The 12,772-nt window shown below is 41.1% G+C and overlaps 4 protein-coding genes across 8 annotated transcripts; 2 read left to right on the top strand and 2 right to left on the bottom strand.

Annotated features, from left to right (window-relative positions):
- Window positions 1-1,923: 1,923 nt before the first annotated feature.
- Window positions 1,924-5,640, bottom strand: LOC111601217 (lamin-B receptor). Its single transcript, XM_023317712.2, has 3 exons — window positions 5,464-5,640; window positions 4,864-5,189; window positions 1,924-3,999 (listed from the first exon to the last, which is right to left on the bottom strand). Exons 2-3 carry the CDS (start codon window positions 5,158-5,160, stop codon window positions 2,197-2,199), a joined length of 2,100 nt encoding a protein of 699 aa, XP_023173480.2. The 5' UTR covers window positions 5,161-5,189; window positions 5,464-5,640; the 3' UTR covers window positions 1,924-2,196.
- Window positions 5,641-5,833: 193 nt separating this feature from the next.
- Window positions 5,834-10,589, top strand: LOC111601254 (transport and Golgi organization protein 11). Of its 5 annotated transcripts, none has more exons than XM_023317756.2 (3): window positions 5,834-6,025; window positions 6,179-6,831; window positions 9,498-10,273. In XM_023317756.2, exons 2-3 carry the CDS (start codon window positions 6,268-6,270, stop codon window positions 9,789-9,791), a joined length of 858 nt encoding a protein of 285 aa, XP_023173524.2. In that variant the 5' UTR covers window positions 5,834-6,025; window positions 6,179-6,267; the 3' UTR covers window positions 9,792-10,273. The 5 variants fall into 5 exon arrangements, with proteins under 5 accessions (XP_023173524.2, XP_023173525.2, XP_023173522.2 ...); XM_023317757.2 differs by having other exon boundaries at window positions 6,176-6,831; XM_023317754.2 differs by lacking the exon at window positions 5,834-6,025 and having other exon boundaries at window positions 6,032-6,831.
- Window positions 8,073-9,258, bottom strand: LOC111601255 (MIT domain-containing protein 1). Its single transcript, XM_023317760.2, has one exon. It carries the CDS (start codon window positions 9,024-9,026, stop codon window positions 8,196-8,198), a length of 831 nt encoding a protein of 276 aa, XP_023173528.1. The 5' UTR covers window positions 9,027-9,258; the 3' UTR covers window positions 8,073-8,195.
- A 645-nt stretch (window positions 10,590-11,234) lies between the features above and the next one.
- Window positions 11,235-12,487, top strand: LOC111601262. Its single transcript, XM_023317769.2, has 2 exons — window positions 11,235-11,885; window positions 11,965-12,487. The coding sequence occupies exons 1-2, from the start codon at window positions 11,383-11,385 to the stop codon at window positions 12,074-12,076; spliced, it is 615 nt and encodes a 204-aa protein (XP_023173537.2). The 5' UTR covers window positions 11,235-11,382; the 3' UTR covers window positions 12,077-12,487.
- Window positions 12,488-12,772: the final 285 nt, after the last annotated feature.

Below are 12,772 nucleotides of genomic sequence, written 5' to 3'. Positions count from 1 at the left end.
TATTTTTTAATTTTGTGCACTTAGCACACCTTTTTGACAAGTGTATAAGCTTGTTTAGTATAATATAAAATAATAATAATATACTAATATAATAATAAATAAAATAATAATTTAATAATAATAAATAAAAATTATTATAATATTTAGTTAGTAGTAGTAAGTAATTTAGTAGTTACTAATTTAAACACTTAAATCTATCTTTAAAATAATTTTTAAACTTTGTACACTTAGCACACCTACTTTTTTTCAAGTGTAGAAACTTGTTTAGTTCTTGGGGTCGCTTGTTGTGCGTAATTAAAACAATGTTTGTGTTGGCAGCTTTAAGAGGCGCCGCTGCCCGAGTCCAGTTGGAGTCGGAGACGGAGTTCGAGTTGTGTGACTGAAATTGAATCAAAAAATAAAATATTATAGAGCATATTTCAAGGCGTTTACACGGCAGCTCAAGCGCAACGAGCCAGCACACAGGAGCACCGAATGTTGATGATGATGAATGTCAGCGCCCTCACAAAAGAAGTAATTTTGTGTAAAAAGTAACCAAGCCCCCGCACCCTCCCCTGGAGTAGGCGTGCCCCAAAGCCGTTACAACTGTTAATGACATTTACGAATGTTTGCGAGAGTCGCCGCACATAATGCCAAAATAATGACGATGGCTGGCTGGACCCGGCCAACCAGCCCCCAAATACCACCCTCAACACTTCCCCCCTCGCCACATGCAATAGAAAAATGACGCGGAAACTGTCAAAAATAAAAAAATGTAGAAGGAAAATGGAAAAAACGCAGCCAGCGACAGCGTTTTGCGGTTTGCTTTACAAATGACCGTCGGCGTTGATAATGAAACCACCCACCTCACCCCGGCCCGCCCCAAGCTCCGCTCTCTCCCCTTCCGCGCCCCGCCCCGTCAAATTATATAATAACGGCGTCAACATTAGCAAATTGTTCGCTTCTCGCTGCAAGCCAATGCCAAGCGAACTTCTTTCAGTCAGTTCCGTGCGTAGCTTTAATGGAACTTGGCTCAAAGCCGCATGTATCGCCTAGCCTATGATTTGTGATTGTATTACTTGATTTTCAACTTTGCCATGACTATGCAAGTTTGAGCTAGTTGACCTGGTTAGTTGGGCAAATCAAACAGGGAAAACCCGAACTGCAGAAGCTGACCCAGCAAGAGTGTTACTATTTGCGATAACTATATTTCAGCACGTGTTTAAGCTATTGAATGAAGTTAAATGTCAATGTACTCTACAATATTTGCCATTTACTTAAGAGTTATCATATATATATATATGTATATATATATGCACACATATATATATTTAGTTACATATTTGTTCAAAATCTCCGAGATGAGCAGTCTAAATAATATGGCTTAGAAGTCTAAATACTTGCCATATACAACTGAGCAATGGAATGCTGATAGGCAGCTGTATAAATCACAGTATCTGTACAACTCATAATTCCACGATACTTAAATATTTTAAGCAAGAGCTAATTAAAATTTCACTTAAACTCATATTAGCGCCATCTATGCTTAAGTAGATAAAAATGCTACGCACAAACTGCTTGCACAAGAAAGTAAGCAGTGTTAGGCAGTGCAAGCACGAAAAAAGCAGTGCAGCCGTTACACTTTAAAAATTACATTAAAATGTTCAAATTTTAAATTAAATTAAAGCTAAATCAAATTGTTTGTTTTTCGTTTCTTTTAATCTAGAAACGAAACTATTTTGTTTATTAGATTTAAGTAATTGCAATATATTTACATAGTACATGTATTTAAAATTTTTATAACTAAATATATCCGAGTCGTTAAATAATAAATTCTAAATCTTAGAATATTTTCAATTATATAAGTGGTATTTGTATATATATATATATATATATATATATATATATATATGTATAATTTGCATTACATAATTTTTATGGCTATAGCAATACATTTAGTTTTGTCTTGAAGTAAAATAAAAGTTTGTACTAAAATCATTTAAAATCGAGAAAATTGGGGCGCTGCGACAGGTGATAAAGAAAATAAAGTACAGGTAATCAATGTGAATATATGTACAGGAAAACAATTCGAGATGAAATGCAGGTAAAAGCTGGGATAACAAAAGGTATTTGAATATGCGTTGGGCAGAGCCAAATCAAAAATGTGTTTCGAGCTGTCGATGAGCAATGGGCGATGGGCGATGGGCGTTGGGTAGATTAATAAATCTTGGGTATTATGTAGTAGCGCACCTGGGCGCAATAGCGATGCCAGGACGAATGATAGCGTCCCTGGTTGCGCGCATTGGTGCGTGTGGCACGATGCAGCAGCACCAGCACTAGCAGCAGCAGCGACAGCAGCGGCGGCCAAGCGGGACGCAGGAACATGGGCGCCCCCAAGGCACAGAGAGCAAGGATGTCGCCCAGATAGTTGGGCTGACGCACATGGCCCCACAGGCCGCTCAACAGCAGCCGGCTGCCCTGGTAGGTGTGTATGGTCTCGATGTTGGCAAAGATGGGATTCTGCGAGTTCAGGCGATACTTGTACTTGTAGGCGCTGCTGTAGCGCTTGATGGCCAATCCCAGAAACAGCAGCCAGAGCACAGCATACGGAGCATACCAGCAGCTGATGGGCACGCGCTGCTCGTAGAAGTACTTGCTGACCGAGCTAAGCAAGTAGGGCGTAGCAGCGTAGCGCAGCAGCAGCAGGCAGCCGTAGCCCTCGTGCTGCAGCTCGAAGGAGCAGCTCAGATGATGCTCAAAGAGCAGCGCATCCAGCACGTAGATCAATAGCGAGCAGGCCGCCAGTAGAGCGGCTGCATCATAGTTGACATTGTTCCAATAGTAGCGCAACAGGTAGACATAGCCCTCCTGGGCTTGTGGCCAGTGGGGCCACTGAAGCGTCTGGTAGATGTAGCAGACGGCATAGAGCAAGGTGCTGACCAGGGACAAGCGATAGTAGTACTGCTTCCAGTCGACGCGTCCCAGCCATTTGGGGTTCAGCTGCCGGCCGAGGGCAAAATCGATCAAGAAGTTGCCGCTGCGACCGTAGTCATTGACGAGCGTCTGGCGGAGCACATTGTATTTGGTGGTGTCCACACGCCAATAGCTCCAGGCAGCGGCCACAAAGGCACTGACCAGTCCATAGATGCAGAATCTGAGATAGTGACGCAGCACGAAGCTCACGACCGGATACTTGAGGTACTCGGCTATGCCGCCAGCGAGCAGCAGGGTGAAGCACACGCCCAATCCATTGAATTTGTACGTTTCACGTGTCAGATGGACGCGTCGTCCTGGCAGCAGGGCCACCAGCAGAAAGACCACAAACTGGTAGGCCGAGAAGACGCCGACGACGTGCGTCTGGAACACCTGACGCGTCAGATAGTTCCAGTCTAGCAGAGCCGTCAGATTGGCGCGCTTCAACTGACAGCCATTGCGTGCCGTACAGCTCCAGGTGAGATAGTAGACCAGATGGGGCACAGTCAGCAGCAGGAACAGTGCACCGGGCCAGCCACCAAATTCACTTGGCACCTGCAGCTTGCGACAGGCGTTGCCCAACACTGGCGTCACCGACTGCCGTGTGACATTGAAGCTCCGGAATTGCTCGTCCTCATCGTCCAGCTGCTCGTCATCCTCCTCGCCAGTGGAATAGCTGCGCTTCGAGCTCTTGTCATCATCATAAACGGAACGCGACACGGATCGGCTGTACCGACTACCCGCGTCCTCTGAATTATTCGTATTCGCATTCAAGCCCGCCACACTCGAGATGGTCTTCGATAGAGAGCGACGCAGACGATCTGTGAGGCGTTTGCGTATAGATTCGGTGTCCACCTCGTCCCCGGTGCCACCCTCGCTGCGTATCTCGATGCGCTCTGTTGTCGTTGTGGTGCTGCTGTAGGTCCGACTGCTGTTCGGACTGCCCACCGAGGAGGTAAGCAGCGCCACATTCGGCGCACGCGACGATGTGTTCGTGGTCAATGTCATCGGAAAGCTGCTGTTCGAAGTGCGCACTGGAGACGGCACCTAAAAAGAGGGAAAGAGCCAGGTGAGAATCTTCATGGTAAACAAATTTTATGGGTTTTGAAAGGTCGATGAATACATCTGAGCTATATTCTTTGTCAATATCTATCGATATCGAGAATTTTATATAATGTGACATAGTATTACGATATTTGCGATATAGTATTACGATATACGATACGATAATGTTTATGTCATAATAATAGTTATCTAGCTGACTTAACATATCAGATGGAAGTGCGATATTAAAATGATATTTATATTCTATAGCAAAAATCTTAGATTCAGATAACTTAAGTATCTCATAAAGCATATCTTTATATTTAAGCCAATTTTTAAATATTTTATATAATAAACCGCACATGATTCTTAACTTTATAAGATATACTAGGCCAATATTAAGTTTTATATTATTATTATATTATTATTTCAGAAATTATATATTTAAATTTTATATATTTCATAAAAATTGTTTATCAAAATATTTTTATAATAAAAAAGTTTTTCAATTTATAATATAATTTATTTTGTTATATATCATATAGTATATATATATATATATATATATATATATATATATATATATATATATATATATATATATATATATATGTATATATATATGCAGACATATCTTCACGCACTTCGACTAGATAAGGCCTCAACGTGGATTGGATTAGAGAGCCAAGATAACAAAGTTGAAAAAACTTTACAAACAAGACAATTAACATAAACACAAACTATAATATATAACTATATATATATATAGTTATATTCATATGTATATATATATATATATATATATACCTTTATCTATATATATATATGCATATAAATGATACGGAAAGTAATGGAACCTGCACCAACCTCATCTACTTCCTTGATAGGTGTTTGCGCTTTGATCGTAGCCCGCGTGGCGGGCGCTGCCGCTTGTCCGGCAGCGGAACGTGGCCGGCTGGAGCGGCGAGCGCGTAGTCCGACATCGGCAACGGGTGGCTCTGGCAGCACCTTGTTGCGTGAGGGCGAAGCACGTGTGCGTATTCCAATGTTGCTGCGTCGGGTCTGTGCGACAGCGGTCGGCTGCGTAGTGGGTGGGGCGGCTGCGGCGGCAGCAGCGGGTCTGAAATCCTCTGTGCGACGCGAACGTAATAAGCGTCGGTCCATTGCAGTTGCTTAATTTAAATATTCACGATCTGTAAGTACATACACAAAAATTTATTTATATAATATATAGAAAAGCGCGCTATATTTTATTTATAGCACTACAAGCTATTTGTGTTTACACTTTCCCGCCCTACCCAGCCGCACACTATTTACAAGACCAACAACAACAACAACAATGGCAACACTTTTCAGCTGGCACGAAAAAAACGGCGCGTACTGTACCCGGCGACATCGACGTCGACGTCGACGTCGTCGCCAACAGAGACTGCAGCAAATATTGTTATCTACTCGTAATGCACTTACAATTGAACAATAGCCAATACGCGTTAAATGTTTTTTTAGGTTTTGTTAAATTATTTATTATTTTTATACGATATTCTGTTTAACTAGTCACATTAAAACTGCCAGTCTTTGTGCTTTATAAAAAGGACGCCTTTCGACTCGTCCGAATGCTGCTGAAATTATATTGTAAATGAGCGCGGCAACGCGCCTTTGTGTGCGTGTATTGTTAACGCTTCGTGGTGAATGACTGCGCAATGTAGAGTTGCCAATAGACATCACACAAAGATGACAGCTGCAAATATTTTAAAATATATATAACATAAAGTTAATAATATTTAAATAGCCATATATATAAGATTCTATTTGTTTTCAAGCTCAATTTGAAATGGCATAACTAGTTTTAATATTTATTGCACTGCTGCAGATCTCTACTACATATGCATTTATGGTCATATTTAGTACATTCTTTTGCTGCCTTTTTGCACACATATAATTCTACAACAAAAGACACGAAGCGAGCATAAAGAGAAAAAAATTAAAATTTACACGGAATATACGGAAGCTTTTCTGTCAGTTCAAAAATGTAAGTAGTACAAAATTAACAAAATTTCCACGAAAGATAGCAAACATGTTGTGCAATCTCAACTTAAATTACCAGTGATTTATAACTGTTATGAAAACGTCTCTCTCCTAACACCTAACACCTAACAATACCCTGGTCGTGCCCCACTAGCAGCACCGCAGTCGCGTCCCCCGCCCATCCAGTCGTGCTGCAGAGGACGACGGAAAATACTTCGACGAGAGAGGATTTAAAGTCCAGACGCAATGGTCACACCACAATCGCCCGTGCCAATGTTCAACGGGCTGGACGATGATTTGTACAACGATGCGAAATATGCGCATGAGATCAACGACAAGATGCGTGTGCCGAAGCGCATCAAGGCCACCGGCGAGTATTCCGACGAGGATCTACTGCTATCGAATCAAAATGGCATGATTAGCTCGTGGAACTATCATGACAAGATCGATATGAATGTACCAGATCGCATTGTGGTGCTGGGCCACAATCAGCATCTGGAGACACGTTCAGCTCCGCGTGAAATTCAATTGGAGAACTCCATATTGCCCAAGAATCCGTCGCTGGGCTTTCTGCGCGTACAAACGCCACCGCGCGTCATAACGCTCACCGATCATCATTTTCCATCAGCGTCGGAGCAAAATTCGCCGCTCCTCAAATCCAATGGCAATCTCTATGGACACGATCTGGACGGAGATGTGGATGAAGACGAGGATGGACAGCGTGCCATACAGTACGTGCGCTCCAATGGCAACGTACGCATGGGCTTTCACAATAGCACCGATGCCAACTCCGTGGAATCCGACTCGTTGGTGAGCAAATGCAGAACAGATTTCCACATATCAATTCATAAATTTGTCCAACTCTTGCATAAGTCAGATCTGTCTATGGAATTTCTAATGCCAGGTTCATTTCGTACCATGCCGACCACATATCACGAACGTAATTCGATACAATTTCGATGCGCGTAATCTTTTAAAGTGCGCCTCCATTATCAGCCCATGTGCTAATGCAGCTCATGACGACACACTCGCCTACGTCCGCCCCTACCCGCCACTCGCAGCCACATTTTAATTATTTGTTTTGCGATTAACGAACTGCTGACGGCCAAGCTCTTGGCATTTACGGATTTTACACTTCTCCACTCAATATTGATTTCTCAATGTGTGGTTAGTTGACTTAGAGGAATGCCTCGCGATATAGATTCCTTGGGAGAATATAGCTTTATATGTATATGACACATAGCTGCGGGGAAGAATGTAGACGATATATTTATATATATATATATATATATATATACATATAATATAATATAAATATATATGTATGTATGTATTCAAGCTTAGTTCTTCTAGTTAAGTTCGGGGATCTGTTTAAGATGCTACTAGGGTTTTCCAATTAACCTTAAGGCATCTCAAGGAACTAGTTCAAATATATATTATTCTCATAACAGAACCTGTTCTAACATACGATCTTTAATAGTTCCCATTTATACCCATCTTAAATAGTTCCCATTTATACCCATCTTAAATAGTTCCCATTTATACCCATCTTAAATAGTTCCCATTTATACCCATCTTAAATAGTTCCCATTTATACCCATCTTAAATAGTTCCCATTTATACCCATCTTAAATAGTTCCCATTTATACCCATCTTAAATAGTTCCCATTTATACCCATCTTAAATAGTTCCCATTTATATCCATATATACTTCTTTTAAGTATATTTCTTTTTAAGTATATCTTTATCTATATATTAACATATAATTTAGATGTATTGGAATATCTTCTATAAGTTCCTATAGTGACTTCCATAGCCTGTCCATGATATCATTTTATATGTCTACCATAAGATCTAGATATACCTCTTTGCCTTCTCTATATGTATAGAACTCCATGTCCTTGTCTTATACGATCTTAAATAGTTGCAATTTAGTCAAGCATCTCCATTATTCATTCAGAGTATCTTAACTACCTTTGCTTTGGTATAGCATGAGTTAATCTTTAATAATTTATGCAGTCAGGTATATTTGATCTCTAATCAAGCTATTTGCTAATCTGTATTTACTCTATATTTGCACAATTTTTAGCTCTAATACCACAATTTGCTTTAGTTACTATTTGACCGGAATGCTGTGTGTAGTGGCAATAAGCCAAGTTTTGATTTTGCGCACGCTATTCGCTCGAGTAGATGTTGGCCATGCCTTGGGCACGTTGCTCGGCATCCTTGGGTGTCTGCTGGTAGACGGGATGCTCTGGCTGTGGCCTGAGTGGCTTGGCGAAGGCACGGCACTTCCAGACGTCCACCTCGGTGGCCAGGCATTTGCGAAAGTCGAAATCGCACAGGCCCAGCGTGTAGAGGTGTTCGGTGGGCTCGAAATAGTGCAGGCCGCGTCCGATTTTGATGACCACGCCGGAGCTGAGCACGATCTTGCGGTCGTGCAGCGTTTCGTCCAACTGGAAGTTCATGTGAATGTTGCCCGTGGCCAGATCGGCGCGAATCTGTTGCAGTATGTGCATCTGATTCTTTGGCAACGCCAGATCCGGCCGCGTCGTCAGTCGTATGTACTTCAAGTAGCGACAACTCTTGACCAGCACCTCAAAGAAGTTAACCAGATTCTTGAAATGATGCTGCTCGCAGAGCTGCGGCTCGTTCAGATGCGCCTCCTTCACACTATCATTGAAGTAAGCGCCGAGCAGACGCTGATAGCCCCGCCCCCTCGCATCCCGCTCAACTATAATATGCTCCAGCATTTTGCTGGAGTGCAGATGCACCTTGACCTGATCACGCAGCTGATTGGCTCGCGCCTCGTACATCTTCAAGTATTTGTGGCAGAGCTGCTGTCGCTTTGGATCCGAACTGGCCAACTGATTGAGCTTGAAGATGCTCTCCTCGTAGAGCAGTATTGCCTCCATAATGTGACCCGTCTGCTCGCACTTGACGGCATTGCTGATGGACTCTATCTTGGGCAGTTCATCTTCCTCGGAATAATGCGCTTGTGACATATTCTCAACCCAATCCCAACTTGTTTGTACTGTATTTTCTAATTTTGCCTACCAACCTGTCTAGAGATGTACGACGTACTTCACTGAAAGATTGCTGAGTGAAATGTCAGGAGTTCTACGATCTCGGTCGAATTGTTGTACACTTTAATGAACATCTTAGCATCTCGTAGAGCAATTGGCACTACAAACTTTCGAGTCAGCCCAGCGAGTTAGCAACACGAAAATGCGCTTTAAACTTGGCTTTAATCAAAGATAGGCTTGGACTACATAAGGAATGCTGTCGTTGTGCTTAGCTCTTTGTAATTTGTCAAAATCTAGGAAGCTAAGCACTTGATATATACATATATATATCTTTTAATATTTATTATATATTTTATATTTAAGCCATGGTCTATCAGAACTTTGCCGTAAGTTAAGACGCCTTCGAAGAGCAAAATTTGTAACTCGCTTTCTCTGTTTCTTGGTCGACAGCTTACAACGGGTAGCGGAAGCAAACGCTCGCAATTGATGCAACAGCACCTGCAGCAGCAGCAGCAAAGCAATTTGGACGCCTCGATGCTGGCCCAGCGTGAGGGCACGCCCATGGGTGAGTTGACGCCGCACGAGGAGATCCTCTATCTGCGCCGGCAGCTGGCCAAACTGAATAGACGCGTTCTCAACATTGAGATCAACAACGAGCAGCGATTGCAGCGAGAGAAGATCGTCTACTGCCTGGGCCTGGCCTACTTTGTGCTGAAGACCATCTTCTGGCTGAACCGCAACTAGGTCACCAGGTGACAGCCTGATGGTGCTCTTCTCCGTTTCTTCACTTGCTGCATACACACACGCAAAACGGCCAGCCGGGAAACGTAGCCGATTTTCATTTTCAGTTTTCGTCTTAACTTTATTTGTTTGCCAGCGGCACTGGGAGAGACTTTGTTGTTTTCTTTTCATATATTTTTTTTTTTATTTTGCCATATTTGTTATAAGTTCTGTCTAATTAAATAAGCACAACTAAGATGTTTGTCCGTGGTGGATACCAAAAAAAAACAAAAATCAAAGCAGCAATTTTTAATATTTGTCAATTTATAGAAACGTATTAACTCTTCTTCTATAAGCAGTTCAAGTATTTCCACGTCCTAAACAAACCAACCGAAGTAACTCCGAACAGAACGCGACTTTCAACCCATTTTCTTTTGTATATGTGTGTGTGTGTGTACCATTCGAACCAATCCAAAGCACGGAACTGAAAATTGTTTATATATATATATATATCTGTATATGTATATACTATATCTTGTGTATACCTATGACTTAATCTAATAGCGCATAATTTTATATATCGCACTTCGAAGTTGATCTGAATTCTTATTGTGCTTTTGTTAAATGTTAGTTTTTAGCCTTAACATTGTTAATCATAATCCCATGGAGTGCTATTTGAGCCCAACAAACGTGAATTATTAATAGCTTAACGGTATTTGTATGCAATAGATAAACTACATACATGCATAACATAAAACATTTACATCTAATGAATCCCAACAGCAGCAGCAGATGAAATCATTTAGTTTTAGTGATCGATTATTGAATGAGATGATATTTAAAACAATAAATAAGAATAAAACGTTTCAATATTGTTTTTATCTTAATGAGAGCCACTGACTTGACTGGTGGACATGTGTCAACAGACACTCCACTCACTCATGCGAGTCACATGAAGAATTTAAATATAATAATAATTCTTGGTTAGCTAATTTCGAATTGTTTTTATTGCACACACGCTTTGTGGCTAGCATTTACATATTTCATTTACATTTTTGTTTTTACATTGCTTTTATCGGCGTTTCTGCTTTAGTTTTACATTTCTGATTTATCTCACTGTCTCAGATAATAAGCCGGCTGTGTTTTCACTCGGCTCTCTCACGTTCACTCTCTTAGTTATGGTTACGTGTCGTGAGAGAGAAGCAATACATTGAAATAAGTAAAAACATAAATTGAATACTATTAACATTAAGCAAAACTAGGTGGTGTTATAACCACAAATGAGCAAATCAAATATATACTATTATTATTTCCAATATCTATATATATATATTAATCGTAGTTTTTCATAAATCGTGTTACGTCGTGTACGTGCTGCGTCACGCACTCATCCTAATCAGCATTTCTCCATATGTGTCAACTGCTTGTTTTCGTGCGTACAGTTAATATTGAGCAGCTCAAGAGAAATGTTGATTGAGTGTCCTCACTAAACTTAATTTAATATAAGGGGTGTTTTTTCGAGGTTCGCAACTTTCAGCTGGCAACTCTGATTTATTTGTCAACCCATTTACCAGCTGATGGGTGCTTTTTCTTGAGTTTGGTTTGACATTTCGCTATGGATAGACTTACACCGGAGCAGCGCTTGCAAATTGTTGAAATTTTTTATCAAAACAATGGCTCTATTCGCCAAACTTTTCGCGCACTTCGTCCAATTTATGGCGTACATAATCGTCCTTCAGAACGGCTAATTCGAATAACAATGGACCGATTTCGGAGCACGTTTACACTTAATGATAACGTGCATCCCATGAGACGCCGCACAGTGCGCACTGCAGAAGCTGTTGCCGCTGTACAGAAAAGCATTGAACAAGATCCAAATCAATCACTTCGTCGCCGTTCCCAGCAACTGGGGCTGTGTCCTTCCACTTTGTGGAAGATTCTACGAAACGATATTAAAATCTCCAAATCTGTCAAGATCCAACTTGTGCAGGAATTGAAGCCAAACGACCATCGAATGCGTCGCCAATTCGCCGAATGGGCCAAAGCCCAAATCGATGTTGATATTGAATTCCCATTCAAAATTCTGTTCTCCGATGAGGCCAACTTTTGGTTGAACGGGTACGTAAATAAACACAATTGTGGCATTTGGAGTGAGGATAATCCACAAGCTTTTGTCGAAACACCGTTACATCCACAGAAAATTACTGTTTGGTGCGCTTTATCAGCTGGCGGAGTCATTGGTCCATATGTCTTCAAGGACGATGATGGCCAGAATGTTGCTGCCAGTGGCGAACGGTATAGGGACATGATTAGAACTTTTTTCGTACCTCAATTAGCTGGCACTGACTTGACTGACATGTGGTTCCAACAGGACGGAACCAGCTGCCACACAGCGCGCGCGACAATTGATTTACTCAAAGAGACTTTTGACGAAAGAATCATTTCACACAATGGTCCAATTAATTGGCCGCCTAGATCGTGTGATATAACCCCATTGGATTATTTTCTTTGGGGCCATGTAAAGTCACTGGTGTACGTCGATAAACCAGAGACAATTGAACACCTGGAAGCGAATATTCGAAGAGTTATTGGCGAAATACGGCCGGAACTGCTGCGCAAAGTTTGTGAAGATTGGAGCTCCAGATTGCGCCATGTACGCGCCAGCCGTGGCGGCCACATGAACGAAATCATATTTAAGCATTAATGTCATTAAATATTCTATGCAATAAAGTCAGTTTTATTAATATTTAAAATATATTTATCTAACTTATCGTGATTTAAGCTTGTGTAACTCTAAAAAAACCTATGCTATCAGTCTAAGCTAAAATTGGTCCAACAACCTTCCCCAACGATCCCTTAAATGTGATATTTCCTCAAATATCTTAAGCTTCTAGATTTAGTAGTATTTGAACCTGCTACAATATCATACTTTTAAGCTGATAAAAATGAAAACATTTCTCTTTTAACACATTTAAAAAATGTATTTTATTTTATTTTGTTTTTTT

This window comes from Drosophila hydei, unplaced genomic scaffold (assembly GCF_003285905.1).
Source record: "Drosophila hydei strain 15085-1641.00,03,60 unplaced genomic scaffold, DhydRS2 tig00000060-arrow-pilon, whole genome shotgun sequence".
NCBI classification, from domain to species: domain Eukaryota; kingdom Metazoa; phylum Arthropoda; class Insecta; order Diptera; family Drosophilidae; genus Drosophila; species Drosophila hydei.
This window is presented reverse-complemented; position numbering and strand designations above follow the sequence as displayed.

Bases quoted from the DNA above. Each gene is read 5' to 3' on its own strand.
- LOC111601254 (XM_023317756.2), top strand. From the start codon at position 6,268: ATGGTCACACCACAATCGCCCGTGCCAATGTTCAACGGGCTGGACGAT. The intron at 6,832-9,497 runs GTGAGCAAATGC...CTTGGTCGACAG, and splicing joins CCGTGGAATCCGACTCGTTG to CTTACAACGGGTAGCGGAAG.
- LOC111601262 (XM_023317769.2), top strand. From the start codon at position 11,383: ATGGATAGACTTACACCGGAGCAGCGCTTGCAAATTGTTGAAATTTTT. The intron at 11,886-11,964 runs GTACGTAAATAA...TTACATCCACAG, and splicing joins GCCAACTTTTGGTTGAACGG to AAAATTACTGTTTGGTGCGC.
- LOC111601217 (XM_023317712.2), bottom strand. From the start codon at position 5,160: ATGGACCGACGCTTATTACGTTCGCGTCGCACAGAGGATTTCAGACCC. The intron at 4,000-4,863 runs GTTGGTGCAGGT...CCCTCTTTTTAG, and splicing joins CTATCAAGGAAGTAGATGAG to GTGCCGTCTCCAGTGCGCAC.
- LOC111601255 (XM_023317760.2), bottom strand. From the start codon at position 9,026: ATGTCACAAGCGCATTATTCCGAGGAAGATGAACTGCCCAAGATAGAG.